We start from the raw sequence: 14,873 nt of genomic DNA, 5'->3' as shown, positions 1-14,873 counted from the left end.
CTTGAAGTCATAAAAATAATAAAGATAAATAATCACGCTTTTCAAGGCTTACCGTGTTACATTTACCATGTGATGATACAATAATGCTCTGTGGAACACAACGTCTTGGTTGGATGTGGACTGTATTGATGTAATGAAACACTTGTTGTATTTCACTTCTTGTATTGATGTTCTTCGATAAAACACTTTGATAAAACTCACTTCGATAAACTGTCTTGATAATACTGACTGATTGACTTCCATATACTGATTGAATTATATGTCGATTTACATGTCTCATATATTGTAAAATGAACCTGTGTGAACCTGTTCTGGAAGATTCTAGATGCTTCTTTACGATGCTTCTGGAAGCTTCTGGATGCGTGTGGATCCTTCTGAATGCTTCTGGATATTACTGGATGCTTCCAGATACTTCTTCTGGAAACTTCTGGAAACTTCTGGATACTTCCTTTAATTATTAAAAAACTTCCGTGACGTTGACACGGACCAGACTTAAGAAAATGAAACAAACCAAAAAATTGCACTTGTTTTGTCCGCTGCAAAATGGCACTTGTCAACGAAATTCTGCCTGTGTGCTGTCACCTGTCAGCTGATTGCTCATGTCATGGCATGCTATGACTCCAGACTCCTGAACTGTTTGCTGTGGTAGTATAGTTCGTTTCGTTTTTAAGACATGTAAAATTAGGAACACTTTTTAGCATTGTTCGATGTTGGTTGCAAATGTTTTGTCCAATACTGTATATATTTTTTTTTTGTTGATAAAAGATCTTACAATTGAGGTCATTTACAAATAGTTAAAAACTAATCTTAAGTAAATACCATGAAGTAGCATTAATAATACAAATAATAATGATAATAATAATGATAATAATAAATTTTAAGAGTAATAAGAAAATTATATGATAATAAATCAATATCAATTTTAAAACAACAATTGAATATAATGCACAGACAGGAAAGTTACAAACAGTTATGTACTGACAAAACGTAACAACCTATCATGTAACTAAAACAATTACTGCAAAAAAAAGTAACAATGATTTAATAAATATAATAATCTTAATATAAATAATCATATAAATAAAAGTAATATAAATATTTAATTAAAAAATAACAATAAATAAACATACAAAATTTTTTTAATAATACTCACAAATAAAAACGTGTCACCCACACACACACAAACATTTAGTCACGAAAAGTATAGAGTTATTGTAATAAATGTCAATATTAAAATAAAAAAGTAAATCATATCAAGCAAACACATATAGTCTTTCAAAAATAATAAAATTTAAAAAATATTCTTTTTCCTTCCTTAAAAACGGAGTAATTTTTGTATATATTTAATTCTTTTAAATTACTTTCCATTTTCGAATGTTTTTTTCCTTTTAACTTTAGTTTTTCGTCATTCCTTTTTCTTATCTCATTTTTTTCTTTTGTTAATTTGTTTGATTTGGTTTTTAATTTTTTTTAGTGTTTGCTTTTTTATTTCTTTCTTTTTCTTTTCTTTATTCTCTTTATTTTTATTTTATCTATTTTTCTTTATCTTTCTTTTTTTTTTTAATTTATTAATAAAATTCGTTATAAAAAGCATCCGCCATTCCGGAAATATCTGTCGTAAGTTTGTAGTACCACATTTTCCCAATTATAATTTACGAATCTCGTCTGGGTAAAAATCAAGATACTTTACAAATTAAATTAAAAGTAAGGATAACCTAACAGTGAGCGAAATTAACACCATTTTGTTTCAACAAAACAATTTTAAAAATTCTATTGAATTTATGTTTACGGTTACAAAATTATTTTAAAGTAGCGTCTGTTTTTGACTGACGTTTTTGGATACTGAAGTACTACTCAAGCGCTGAGTTGGCAGTGGATTAGAACTTGTATCGCATAACAGTCCAAATTTTAAATAACCAACTGAGCTATAAACAAATATATATATATATATATATATATATATATATATATATATATATATATATATATATATATATATATATATATATATATATATATATATACAGTGCTCGAAGTGGGAAAAAAAGGTAGCGGGATGGTTTTTAATATTTTCTAATCACCATCCCACCTATCCTAAAATTATAGATTTCGTATTTTGTGTAGATTAAATAAAGGAATTATAAATCCCTAGGTATCCCTATAGTAAAAAACCTATATTAAAAAAACAACTTGAGGTCCGTTATATTCTTAAGAGACTGTCACCGTAAAATATTGAGTTGAGTTTCACATCAAACGTCATTAAGCAATCAAAAAACAATGGTATATTTAAACATTTTATTTTTAAACAAGTCTTATTTTTTTGTATTTACCAATTTTTAAATAATTGAAAAAAAAATTCGGTCAGAATATCTTCCAAAATGTTTCACTTTCATTTATAGACTTTAATGCCGGCGCTTCACAATTCCTAAAATTAGCATCGCGATGTCCTTTCCCAAACCACTTAATGACATAATCCTTTGGATCGAAATGCGTAATTGGTGGACCTACTAATGAAATGAACATTAAACTCGACGCAGTTTTTATTAATAAAGAGTTTCACAAGGAAGATAAGAATATATTCATAGTAGAAAAAGAACGCTCACATTCAGCTGTTGAAACAATCAAGGTATTTATAGCAGTTCTCAGAGGCTGAAGATCATTAGGGGTTTTATTACAGTCACCAGTGGAAATGTATTCACGAAACCCTTGGACTGCCGTAATTTCACAAATATTTAAAGTTTTTGCTAATTGTCTAATATCGTTATCTCCAAAGCATGGATCTTGGTCTGCAAACCATTGTGGCTTATCAAAAATTTGTAAATTTTTTATTAAATTATCGTATTTTTCTTTGTTTGGATCATTTTCTTTGTTTTGTAAAGATTTATGCGCAGCTCTAGTTGTAAACATTCTAGAATCAAGATTTTCACTTAGTTTACTAAAAAATTCATTTTGATTAATTTTAGAAACTTTTCCGATCTGATGTTTGACGCCTTTAAATTCAAACTTTTCTGCTGCAAGCTGCGTTTGCGAATAATATTCACCTGAATTATTTCTCATTGATTGAAATATATGGTATTTTAAGGGGATAAGCTGATGTGCATCAGGTAAAGAAGTTTGCCTATCTTGTAATTTTTTAGAAAGATGTTCTAGTTCTATTAAAGCATCTAGCATTAGTCCCATGTTGAGTATGAAATTGATATCACATAGTTTATTTTTGAGACCTGCATATTGGGCTCTATCTCCTCCATTACGCCTTAAATCCAATGAAAATTCATGAAAGTGTTGATACAATGCTGCATAACTATTCCAAACAGCCATCACAGATCGAGCGCTAGACGACACCCATCTTGTGCCTAGAATTCGTCCAATGGAATTTAGTTTTACACTTAAAGCCATAGCAACAGTTTCCAGTTCTTTTTTGTTTTTAGGAGATGCACTGTAAATGGAATATAATTTATCAAAAAAGCTTTTCATGTGACAAATTGGTAAGATATCGCGCACAACATCATTTACTGCTAACTCTAATCGGTGATTGCTAAAATGCCATAAAATCAAATTAGGAAACTGATTGAAAAGTAACTGGGCCACGCCTGCCTTTTTGCCAAGCATATTAGAAGCACCATTACATGCAAAAGACACCATATTACGTAATAAAAAATTGTTGTCAAAACCAAAATCGTGTAAAGCACATATCAAAGAGTTTGCAATAGACGAGGCTTCTGTATTTGTTAATTCGATAAGATCAAAATAAATACTATTGACAATATTTATTTCTGGAATGTTCACTCTCAAGCAGATTGACAGAGCAGACTTTTTGCTCATCGTGGTGGATTCGTCTATCATAAACTCTACTTTATTATCGTTATGAAGAATATATTTTACAAGCTTAGTGGGCATTTCATTTGAAATGTGATAAACAATATCAGCGCATGCGTGATCAGATTGTAAAATACGTCCCATGTCTAAACCATTTTCTACCTGTAATAATATTAGTTCTTTCAAATCAGAAAATGGACGATTCATTTTTGCAATGTGATAAACAGTGCCAAATATGCGGTAGGTAGTTTCGTGCTGATTGATCTGCATTTTTTAACTAAACATCTCTATGGTGTTTTTTTTGGACTGAGAAATAGTTTTACTAGCCTTTTCGTGTGCAACTGATAGTTTATGGCTTGAAAGCTTTTTCCTCATTGATTGTTGTTTTTTTTCTTTTGTTTCGCCATACTCCTTAACGTTGCCAAGCGTCCACTCGCTAGCCAATTTTATTCCTTGAGATTTTTCGGCACCTAAATTACTTGCTGACTTACAAACAGAACAACCAAGACCTGTTAATGAAACTTTCAACCAGTCAAATGTTTTTAATTTCTTCTTCCACTGTAAATCAGACCTGTAATCTGGAAAAATACCATCACATTGAGAAAAGGATTGGCAAGTTTCAATACTCGAAAAATCTGTCACTTCTTTATTTATTTCAGTGTCATTTTCCAAATTATCTTTAGAACTATCACTGCTTAACTTTCTTTTCCTTCCGCTTGCTAGCCATTTATCCATATTTATATTAAGTAAATTTTTTTTAAATCATAACATTTAATGTTGAGTAAATCTACTGTGTACTATTTTTTATTTCACCAAAAAAACTCTAATGATACTTTAACGAAAAAAAAAGCCAATGTCGCTTTTTGTTGCTTGGTAACGTTTTATTTAAAATGCAAAAGAAAAGACGCAATGTTTTATAATTATCGATTTACTTTCTACCGCAAATTTTTAAATAACAGCTCAGACTTTAGTTCATTTAAATTCGCATGTTGCCGAAAACTTTAAAATTGTTTTTACAAGTTTATTTATAGGAGGAAAATAAAATAAAATTTCCATTAATTTATTATGTACCGGGATGGCACCCAAAATATGCATTAAAAAAGGAGTGGGATGGTTTTCAAAATTTAAAAAGGTAACGGGATGGCATCCCGCCCCATCCCGCCTCACTTCGAGCACTGTATATATATACACATTTGTAATACCAAAAACTAAATGTATATCAGCTCATTATTTTAATTAGAAAGAGTTTAGATTTTAAAGTAAAAAGTAGAACATCAAGTTTTTTATACACTCATATGTTTATATTTACTTCATAAAAAAACAAGTCCAAGAAATAGTTATCTAACTAAAGATGATTAAATAATAGCTTGCAACTAATTTTTTTTAACGAGGTTTACGATGTCTTTTATATACTAGAATTATTGGACATTAATTCTCTGCTAGCAACTTGACCTTGAATGTAAGAATTTTTTCTGGCCTGACCAAAGACATGGCAAGCACTTTCGATGTCATTTTTACACATCTTTCAACAGATTGTGTATGGGAAGGCCACATTGTTACTTTCATTGGAATGTTAATAAATTCTTTAACTGCTTCAGTTGATAAATGACATGTTAGAGGTGGTTCAGTAATATCACTCCAGTCTATAAGTTCAGACAAACAGGTTGCTTCCATAATGATGGCAGGAGTCTTTCGAATCCTAAAAGATCTCCAAATTGAAGTGCCTCATTCCCTGCTTCTCTTATTTTAACTACTTTATCAACTGCTTCTTTTCGCTTATCTTCAATTTGACTACAGAGCATACTTTGCAAAACTGATTCAGGGTGAGCATACCATGCTGATCGTTTGAAAGTGGGTAAAACAATGTCAATTACCTCCTGAGTTTGATTTTTTAGTAATTGCATATGTTTAAGTAAGTTTGTTTGTCCTTCCACCCAGCACGAATTTACTTTAATGCTAAACCAGTTGGGAATATAGATACCTACTATGTATGCAACAATCATTTTTAATTTATTTAAAAGGTCACCTGTAAACCCATGTTTGGATACCCAGATTCTGCAAAACCTTAAAGCAGTACTTAGCCATCTACTATACAGGACCGATTTCTAGTAATGTAAGTCTCTTAGGCAGAACTCCAGTTTTAATAGATGTCACAATTTGGTACGCATAGCTCTGATCAGTGCTTAGATCTTTGATAATGTCAGGACAAACGTAGATAAGTGGAGAGTTTTCACATACTTTTAAAAATTCTTGGTTAATTTCAAGCAGTCCTGACCATTGATTGCTGGATTTAGTAGGACCATCAAGAAACTTAATAAGACTTCTTAACCCTAGTTCCCCAGTGTGCAGATTGCATACAATCCATACAAGTTTTTTATTAAGTTTTTTTTTCAACCCATTGTATTACTCCTTCTGCCCATCCAGTATTTAAATTAGCACTATCACAACCTATAGCTTCCAATGTCAAATGTAAACATCTTCCTTTAAGCCATTCGATTAAATGATCAGCAATTATCTCTGCAGGTTTTTTTAAATCTGACTCTTTAGGAACAAAATGGAATAGATAATTCCCACCAGGTTCACTGCACACAGTATAATGTTCTTCTTTTATTAAACCTGGGAATTTTCTACCTTCAACATCAAAGAAAATTTTAGTGTCATCTTTTCTACCATAAAAAAAAAATACAACTCAAAACATTATTGTTAAGTTCATTTTGGAGTTTTAAGGTCAACTCTTTTCCAATTTTTTCTTGAGCTCACTTAACTTTGTTGTGGTCAATAATTAAGCAAGTGTTTCCATTAGTGATAATTTTAGCATCAATAAGGGCAGCAGTTGCTGTTTCTACAGTTTCTCTTAAACCTGTATGATGCCTTAAGCTTGCTAATGCTATATTTTTTATATTCATTGTGTTATATAATACACTTTTTTCATTTTTGAAATATTAATTTTTATTTTTATCATTTGTATCTTCACAGACTTTGTCTGAGTCACTCTTGAGAAAAAAAAATCATTTTCTTGATTAAGAATCTCCTGGTCTGTTTTTTATTTTTTTATTTGTGAAACCTGATTTTCTATTGACAATCGTTTATTTTTTTTATTTTGTTTTCGAGTTTCAATATGATCAATGCCAGCTATTTGAAGGATAGCTTTGGTTCCAACTTTTTCTCTTTGATATCTAACAAAGTTCAACTCAAGAAGAGGAATTCTTTTTTCTTTTTTACAAGTACATACAATGTGAGCTTTTCTGTCACATTTTTCTTCACAATTATTCTCTAAGCAAAAAAGTATTTTACAATTGCATGTAAAAAAATCAAAAAGTTTATCAAGTTTTTCCATAAATCTATTTCTAATTGGTGAGGGGACATTGCCATTACTAACTTTAACAGCCAATAACCACAAATCTTTTACTTTACATTTGATTCTTCTTTCAGAATTAATAACTGGATTTATAAATTGAGAATTAGCTTTTTTCCACTGTAACAAAATTCCTGGAATAATATCTTTTACAAGCTAATCTACAATATAGTTTCTGTAATTTTTTTCACTAATCTCCCTTAAATATAGGCCATACTTAAGAATATCTCTGGAAGTTGGGAGTTCTGATGGAAGAAACTCTGAACTCTTTCCAATCAAATTACTAAGTTGACAAGCTGATTTAATTCTGGTTTTGGTGGTATATGACATTTATATATAATTTTTTTTTTTTAAAGATTCAAAAAATTGTTTATGCTCTAAAAATACTTTACTTTATCTACAAATAAAAAAATAAGACGGAGGCGTTTTACTAATACAGTAATACTTTTTAAAAACATTGAGCCATCTTTCTTCAAAATAAATTAATTTTATTTATATAAACTTTTATTATATAAATAAATATATACATAAACAATTTTTCTAAATAAAAGTTTATATATACACACACACACACACACACACACACACACACACACACACACACACACACACACACAAGTTTTTGAAAGGTATTAAAATTTAATAACAAACAAAAAATCTACAATTTATAATGCTTTATAAATAAAATGTAAGACACAAATGTAAGACAGCATTTCTACATAATCAAAAAATGATATAAACATTGCGAAAAGGAGAATGAGTTTAAAACATAACTGTTGTTTACACGTTGTTTGTTAAACTAAACTTTGAAATGCAGCATTTTGCGAACAAAGTTAAATCTTAGTTTACTTCATGGTTTGGGAAATAAATGTGATCTTCTTCGGAGAGTACGGCAAACTTAAGTTTCAAGAATAAAATTCCAATAAAATTATAGTTTAAGGGTGAAAAAAAGTAGCTTAAAAGATTTTTTTTTCCAAATAAAAAATATTTGCATGTTTTGCATACTCATTTAAAAAAAAAAATACTAGCCATCATCAAATTTCATAAAAAAGTGAAAATCGACACACCCTATTGTAGGGGTGAAAAAAAATACAGATGATCTTGAAAAAAAGTGTACAGATGATCTTGGACTACTCTACAAACACTGCTAGACAGATGTAGTAATCTTTTACCGGAAAGAAAAACAATATTTTTTAACATTTAGTTGCGCTTCAGCAACTATTTTTTGTCGTCTTTAACGCCCCTATTACAAGACCTCAGGGACACATATGCCCCTTTTTTCCCCCTCCTTACGGTGTCCCTGCATAGAAATCTAACTGGAAGAACAGAAAAGTTAAGTAAATTTAAAAAATATCAGAAAAAACTAGTTATAAAAGAAGAAAAAACTTAAACATAAGAAAAATTTATAACAATTTATTCCAAATGTAAACTATACCAATAATAGATAGACCGGCTAAAATGATAGATAGATCAGCTAAAATAATAGATAGACCGGCTAAAACAATAGATAAACCGGCTAAAATAACAAATCATTCATTATCTTTGATTGATAATATTTTAACTATATTTGAAAAAATCACTGAAAAATTACAAAACTGACGTTGTTGATCATTTCCCAATAATTATCACCATAAAATTAGATTATTAATTAAAAAAGGAGGGTTGGGTGACAATAAAAAATAAAATTTTTACAACAATAATAATTTGAAATTATTCGAGGATCAGTTTTGACACCAAGACTGGAATCACATTAATTTTACAAATAAAAAAAATCATTGTCTAAAACACTTTTTTTTAAACTTACTATAATTTCAACCCATGGCGCAAATTTCTCAGTGCGTAAAGTAGTTCTCAAGGAAAAATACATCTCTTTGGATAAATAAATGACTAAAATAATTTTAAAAACTAAAATGCAAGTGGTTTGTTAAATACCTAAAAACGAAAAAAATATACCTAAAAGCAAAATCCGAGAAACATAAAAAAGTTACAAAAGATCCACAAAAATGCAGAGTAAAACTTCGTATAAATTGTTCACTAAGCACAAACATAATTTAAAACAGTTAATGTAAGAAATAACAGGAAAGCTAAAAATTTCCATTTGCAATAAAAATTAAAAATTAAATAATTAATAATACCTAGAGAAAAGAAACATTTAAGTTTTTTCTAAAACCGGTTTTTCGAATAAACCGTGGTTTTCAATGTTTTTAAAACCGGTTTTCCGGTTTTCTAGTGTATTTTTTTATTATATATATTTTAGGGGAACAACAGCAGCAAAAATATAAAAATATATAGCAACGATGTCATATACGTACATTGAATATAATTGAGCAGCAAACAAATAAGTCTTTTTAATGGTTAACTTTACGTTTCTTAAGAAAATAAGCACGTAAAAACATAAAACATTAAGTGTTTCATCATTTAACCTTGACCTTAGTTTAGTGACAAATAGACCACTTGCAGAAAATGAACTTTCAGCCTCCACACTTGTTACTTGGATTGACTTCAAAGCCGTGTGCAACAAATCTAAGTTGCTTGTTCGTTTTTTTGTTAGCTCAAATATTGGCATTTCTATGAGCATTTGTTTGGATGTTGATTCTATATTTTATTTCTTTGGTGAAACCCCTTTGATTGTCTCTTTGATGGAGAACTCGAGATCTTCTGGCAAGGAAGTAAATTGTTGTACTTGTTTCTGACTAGTTTCATTATCTGACAAATTTTCCTCATCTATAGACTCACTTCTCTTTTGCTCAAAGAAACGATTAAACAAACTTGATGCAGTAGTAGCAATTGCATTTCTCTTTGGCATGGAATTTTCAAAAATGTCATAAGTTGCTCCATTAATGACACCAGGATGATTCAGATATTTAACTAAGTTTAATAATATAGCATTCCTCCTCTTAGTAACTCTTTTAGTAAATGAGTCAACTTGCTCTTGACTAAAGCTGTTTTCCTGGCTTTTTAGCTGCTTGAAAATGAACTTTAGAATGCCATCAGATGAGAGCAAGTTCGAATCTCTTCTGCAAAGTGCTTCAGCACCAACCTTGATTGGTTCTAAAGCATTTACTAGATTTTTGTAAGGTGGTAAATTCAGACTCAGAAATCATAATATCGCTTGATAACTCAATCAGTGACGTTTGAATTCATTTTTTCCAGGGTAACAAATCTTGAAATCATGTATAGTAAGCTGTTCCAACGTGTCTTAGAGTCTAAGATTAGCTACAGCTCCTTTTTAAACTCAGACTGGACATGCTTTTGCAGAATCATTTAATTTTTGCCTGGAGACTTTTGAAACAATCTGACACATTTTCTGATTTTGTTGATGAGTTCTGTGACATCCTCATCAGAAGAGCTGATACACCTGCTTCTGCTGAAACTTCCTTCCTCATCACTGTCATCATCTTCTTGGTCTCTTCTAGAATAGTGACTTGTTCAGGTGTGCCATTACCTTCTTTCCTAGATTGCCTATATAGAACATCACAGATAGAGACTGGAATTACCGAAAAACGGTTCCTACGGTAAATTTCGGTTCCTAATTTGATAAGGAACCGATAACTTCGGTTCTTTTCGATTCCTTATTTTAGGCAAGATTCGAAATTTCGGTAAATTTCGATTCCTTATTTTAAGAAAGAATCGAAATTACGGTAAATTTCGATTCCGATTCTGATAAAGAACCGATAACTTCGGTTCTTTTCGATTCCTAATTTTAAGCAATAATCGAAATTAATGTAAATTTTGGTTCCAATTTCGGTTCTTAGCGGGAAATATCGCAAAAAATCGAAAATGCTACAAAGAATCGAAATTGTTACTAAGAATTGAAAAACTTGAATTTTTTTAATTTTTATTTTCAAAAATACAGTTGAAATACAGTTGAAAAATACAGTTATTCTAAATCACTATCAGTGAGATCAGTGACACTGTCCTTGCTGCCCTTGCGACTACTACTAGCACTGCTATAATCTACGCTAGTAGAACTATCACTAGCTTCAGTATTAAATAAATCTTTAGATGCATCATATATAGGGTTTTTTTTCATTAGTGATTTTTTCATTGGTGATTCAAGTACAAGTTTCGTTTTTTTAGCTCTTTGTAGTAGACTTTGAGACTGTGATTCATTTGGTTTCAAAAAACTTTTCATTTTTGTCTGTTTGGTTGATTGGGTTTGTGTAGATGGAGATGGTTGAGGATTTAAGAGGTACTTGTCTATGCAAAAGCCCTTAGCTGGCTTTTGCATAGACAAGTACCTCTTAAATTCCATCTAAAAAAAAATTTGAATTTGAATTTACCGCAAAGAATCGAAAAAATATTTATAAGTATCGGAAATATTTATAAGAATCGAAATTATTATTAATAAAAATGAATATCTATCTTTAGAGGAGGCTCTGATGGTCCATCCAAAGTTGGTGCATCATTTCCATCATTTTCCATGGCCATTCTGTCAAAATCATCCATATCTTCATCTAAGTTTGGCTGTGCAGAAGGTAATGAAGCCTCATAAGCCTCATTGTATTCTCTGGTAGTTGGATGATTGTCTACCAATTGGTCTATTATTCCATCTAAATGATCTTTGTTGCCCTTGATTAATGTGATAGAATAACCTCTATAAAATGGATCAAACACACTTGCAAGATTAAAGTCATTAACTTCAGTGCCTTTATCTGGAATCCTAGTTTCCAAGTATTCTATAAACCTGGTCATTGCATCTTTAGCAATTCTTGAACCTGGAAAAGAAAAAAATATATAAATAATCAAAATTGCATAATTTGTTGATAATTATTCGAAAGAATTGAAAGAATCGAAAGAATCGAAATTTGTTGATAATTATCGAAATTATTAGTAAGAATCGAAAGAATCACAAAAAAATATTTTTTACCTGAAGTATTTTGTGTAACTGTCCTATGGCACATAGTAATCAATGAAAAGAGGTGTTGCTGGATCTTGTGAACTGTAGGTGTTTTATCTGAGGACCAAATCTCTGAGTATTCTTGACATTTTGCCAAGAAAGGATGAAGTTCTGCAATTACTTGAAAATCTTCATCACTTGGTATAAGTATTGTCAAGTTTGCATTTAGGCTGTTATCTCTGACAGACTTCAAACCTTGCTCATTTCTTAACACTGACTTGAACAGCATTGCATTTGAATTCCATCTTGTTTGCACTGGTTGGATTAGCTTGGTTGGATTACACCCTAGAGATTCACATTCTTGTTTGATTTCATACCAATCCTTAGTGCTTTGATGTGTCCTTTGAGCAAGTCTCACTTATCAACAATTACCTTAACCTCACCATTTTCTAATGTGTCTTTCAAACAATTGTTCAACATGTGATCAACACACACCAATTGCTTGTCCAATAAAGTTGATAAACTGACAGCTGCCTTCATGTTAGCTGCACCATCAGTCACACATGTTCTTTCTAGGTCAGGCCTTGCCAAGACTTCATATTTTGAAATCATAGTGTCTAATCCTTTGGCAAGTAAAGGACCTGTTTTCCTATTTAAATGAGCCTGGCAGTCCAAACTGTACTTTTTCAACTCAAAATCACTGTTGATGTAATGGAGTGTGAGAGATTCAAAAGGATCACCATTTTTTGCAGTCCAACCATCTGATGTAAAAGCTACACTTTCACATTCTGGTACTTCTTCCTCAAGTTGATTGGTTATTGCCTTTTCAACATTATGATGAATCATGTCAAGCTTTGTTGTAGCAAGTGTTTTTGGTGTTTTTATGATTGCTTTTGGTGCCAAATAGTTCAAGAGCAACTTCATTCCTGGAGTTTCCACAATATTGAAAGGAAGATTTGACATGATGCAGGCCAGAGTGAGAACTGTATCAAAATCAAGCTGACAGCTGCTTTGTGAATCCCATTTAGTTATCTGAAATAATAAAAAAAATGTAAAATATCGAAAGGAATCGAAATTATCGAAATTACCGCAAGGAATCGAAATTACGTTAAACAAGACCTGGCAACCTAATATATATGGGTAAGTTGTTGCAGTTTCTAGAGACAGTGCTAATCACTCTATCTATTAAAACAAAGAAGTTTAAAGTTAAAAGCCTTTAAAGTTTTGAAACGTTTGAAAAACACGTGTTTACTAAATCTACATGCACGTGTTTGGTGACATGTCAAATCAAAAACTTTAAACCTCAATAACTTAGTTAATATTGAGTTTAGAGCAAAAAGGACATTAATTTGGAATCATTAAATTGTTGTCTAGTGTGGAAATTTAACTTTTTATTAATTTACAGAGTTATTAAACTTTAAAGTATATTATAAATTTGGAAAAGGGCTTAAAAGTTTCTAATTGAATATAAAAATAGATTTCTAACATTAGTTTCATCAAAATCAAGCCCGAATTGATAAATTGAGAAGAAAAATATTTTCTGCATGGCCCAAACGGCGCCCAAAAGATCCGAGTTTTTTTTGAAGAAATTTTTTTTCTCAATTTACCAATTTGGGCTTGATTTTGATTCGAATATTTACAAATAAAAACGGTAAAATGTTATAAAAACGATTATTTAAGCTACTAAAAAATTACAATATTTTTCTCACTTTAACATACTCATCCAGAGTTACTTGAAGTTTTTCATGACCACCTTGCTGACTGGATGGTGGAGACTTTTTACTAAGGTTATCCACACTTTTTTTTACTAGTGGTTGTGGCTGGAAAGAAACCTCTCAAACTTGAAGATCTATCAAGCTCCTTTTCAACTTCCTCCCTGTCAGCAGTCAGTTGCACTACCTTGTCATTCTTTGCCTTAAGATAAGCTTTGGCTTGAATGGGATGCTGAGATCTGTATAAAAAAAGATTTAAATTAAATAATTATTGGGATAGGAATCGAAATTACCGAAATAATTGAAAATATTGAAAAGAATCGAAAAATTGAAATAACTCCTATAGATGGCGCTATATTAAATTAAATGTAACAAGCAGTATTACTGTTAGCTGTTACTGTATAATAAATAATAATCAGTGCTTATGTTTATTTAATTATTCAGAACTATTGTTATTTTTTTATAAAGTAAATCTTTACTTAATATTAACTTAAATTGCAAAAATTCTAAAAATATTAAAAAGAATCGAAATTACCGAAAAAATTGAAAAAACATTACTTACCCTAAATGTTTACTCATTCCTGATGTACTTCCATGGCAGCAACACTGCTTGACATTGATTACAACTTGATTTATAAGTTTTCTTTTTGGTGACAGAATTCACTCTCACTTCTGGTAGTTTGGTAAAGTAATTCCAAATTGCATTATTAACTTGAGACATTGTTGTAAATTGTAATGTTGTTGTTGTTTGTAAGAGTTGTTTGTGAAACAATAAGTTGTAACTGATTAGATTTTCACAAAACCCCACTATTTATACTGGTAAAGGGGAATCCCTTAGGGAAGGGAAATTAAATTTGAATGAATTTGAATTTAATTTCGCACGCCGTTATTAAAACGTATTTGTAATAAAAACGATACTTTACAATAAAAACGATTTTTTAATTAATAATTGAAATTTACCGTTTTTATTACAAAGAATCGAAATTACCGAAATAATTGAAAATATTGAAAAGAATCAAAAATATTGATTATAACGGAAGTATATTATTAAAAAAAAGGTGAGTAATCAATTTACGGTTCTTTTCGATTCCTATTCTGATAAAGAACCGAAACCTTCGATTCCTTTCGATTCCCCGAAAAATACCGAAGA

The 14,873-nt window shown here is 30.4% G+C and overlaps 2 protein-coding genes across 3 annotated transcripts; both read right to left on the bottom strand.

Moving 5' to 3' along the window:
• Nucleotides 1-2,281: 2,281 nt before the first annotated feature.
• Nucleotides 2,282-5,741, bottom strand: LOC136085777 (E3 SUMO-protein ligase KIAA1586-like). Its single transcript, XM_065807219.1, has 2 exons — nt 2,604-5,741; nt 2,282-2,504 (listed from the first exon to the last, which is right to left on the bottom strand). Exons 1-2 carry the CDS (start codon nt 4,084-4,086, stop codon nt 2,362-2,364), a joined length of 1,626 nt encoding a protein of 541 aa, XP_065663291.1. The 5' UTR covers nt 4,087-5,741; the 3' UTR covers nt 2,282-2,361.
• A 5,251-nt stretch (nt 5,742-10,992) lies between these two features.
• On the bottom strand, nt 10,993-14,512 carry LOC136085778 (uncharacterized). Of its 2 annotated transcripts, XM_065807220.1 has the most exons (4): nt 14,286-14,512; nt 13,721-13,962; nt 12,042-13,043; nt 10,993-11,889 (listed from the first exon to the last, which is right to left on the bottom strand). In XM_065807220.1, the coding sequence occupies exons 3-4, from the start codon at nt 12,298-12,300 to the stop codon at nt 11,516-11,518; spliced, it is 633 nt and encodes a 210-aa protein (XP_065663292.1). In that variant the 5' UTR covers nt 12,301-13,043; nt 13,721-13,962; nt 14,286-14,512; the 3' UTR covers nt 10,993-11,515. The 2 variants fall into 2 exon arrangements, with proteins under 2 accessions (XP_065663292.1, XP_065663293.1); XM_065807221.1 differs by lacking the exons at nt 13,721-13,962; nt 14,286-14,512 and having other exon boundaries at nt 12,042-13,275.
• Between the last annotated feature and the right edge of the window lie 361 nt (nt 14,513-14,873).

Source organism: Hydra vulgaris, chromosome 10 (genome assembly GCF_038396675.1).
Source record: "Hydra vulgaris chromosome 10, alternate assembly HydraT2T_AEP".
NCBI lineage: Eukaryota > Metazoa > Cnidaria > Hydrozoa > Anthoathecata > Hydridae > Hydra > Hydra vulgaris.
Note: the sequence above shows the minus strand (reverse complement) of the source record. Positions and strands in the feature narration are given on the sequence as shown.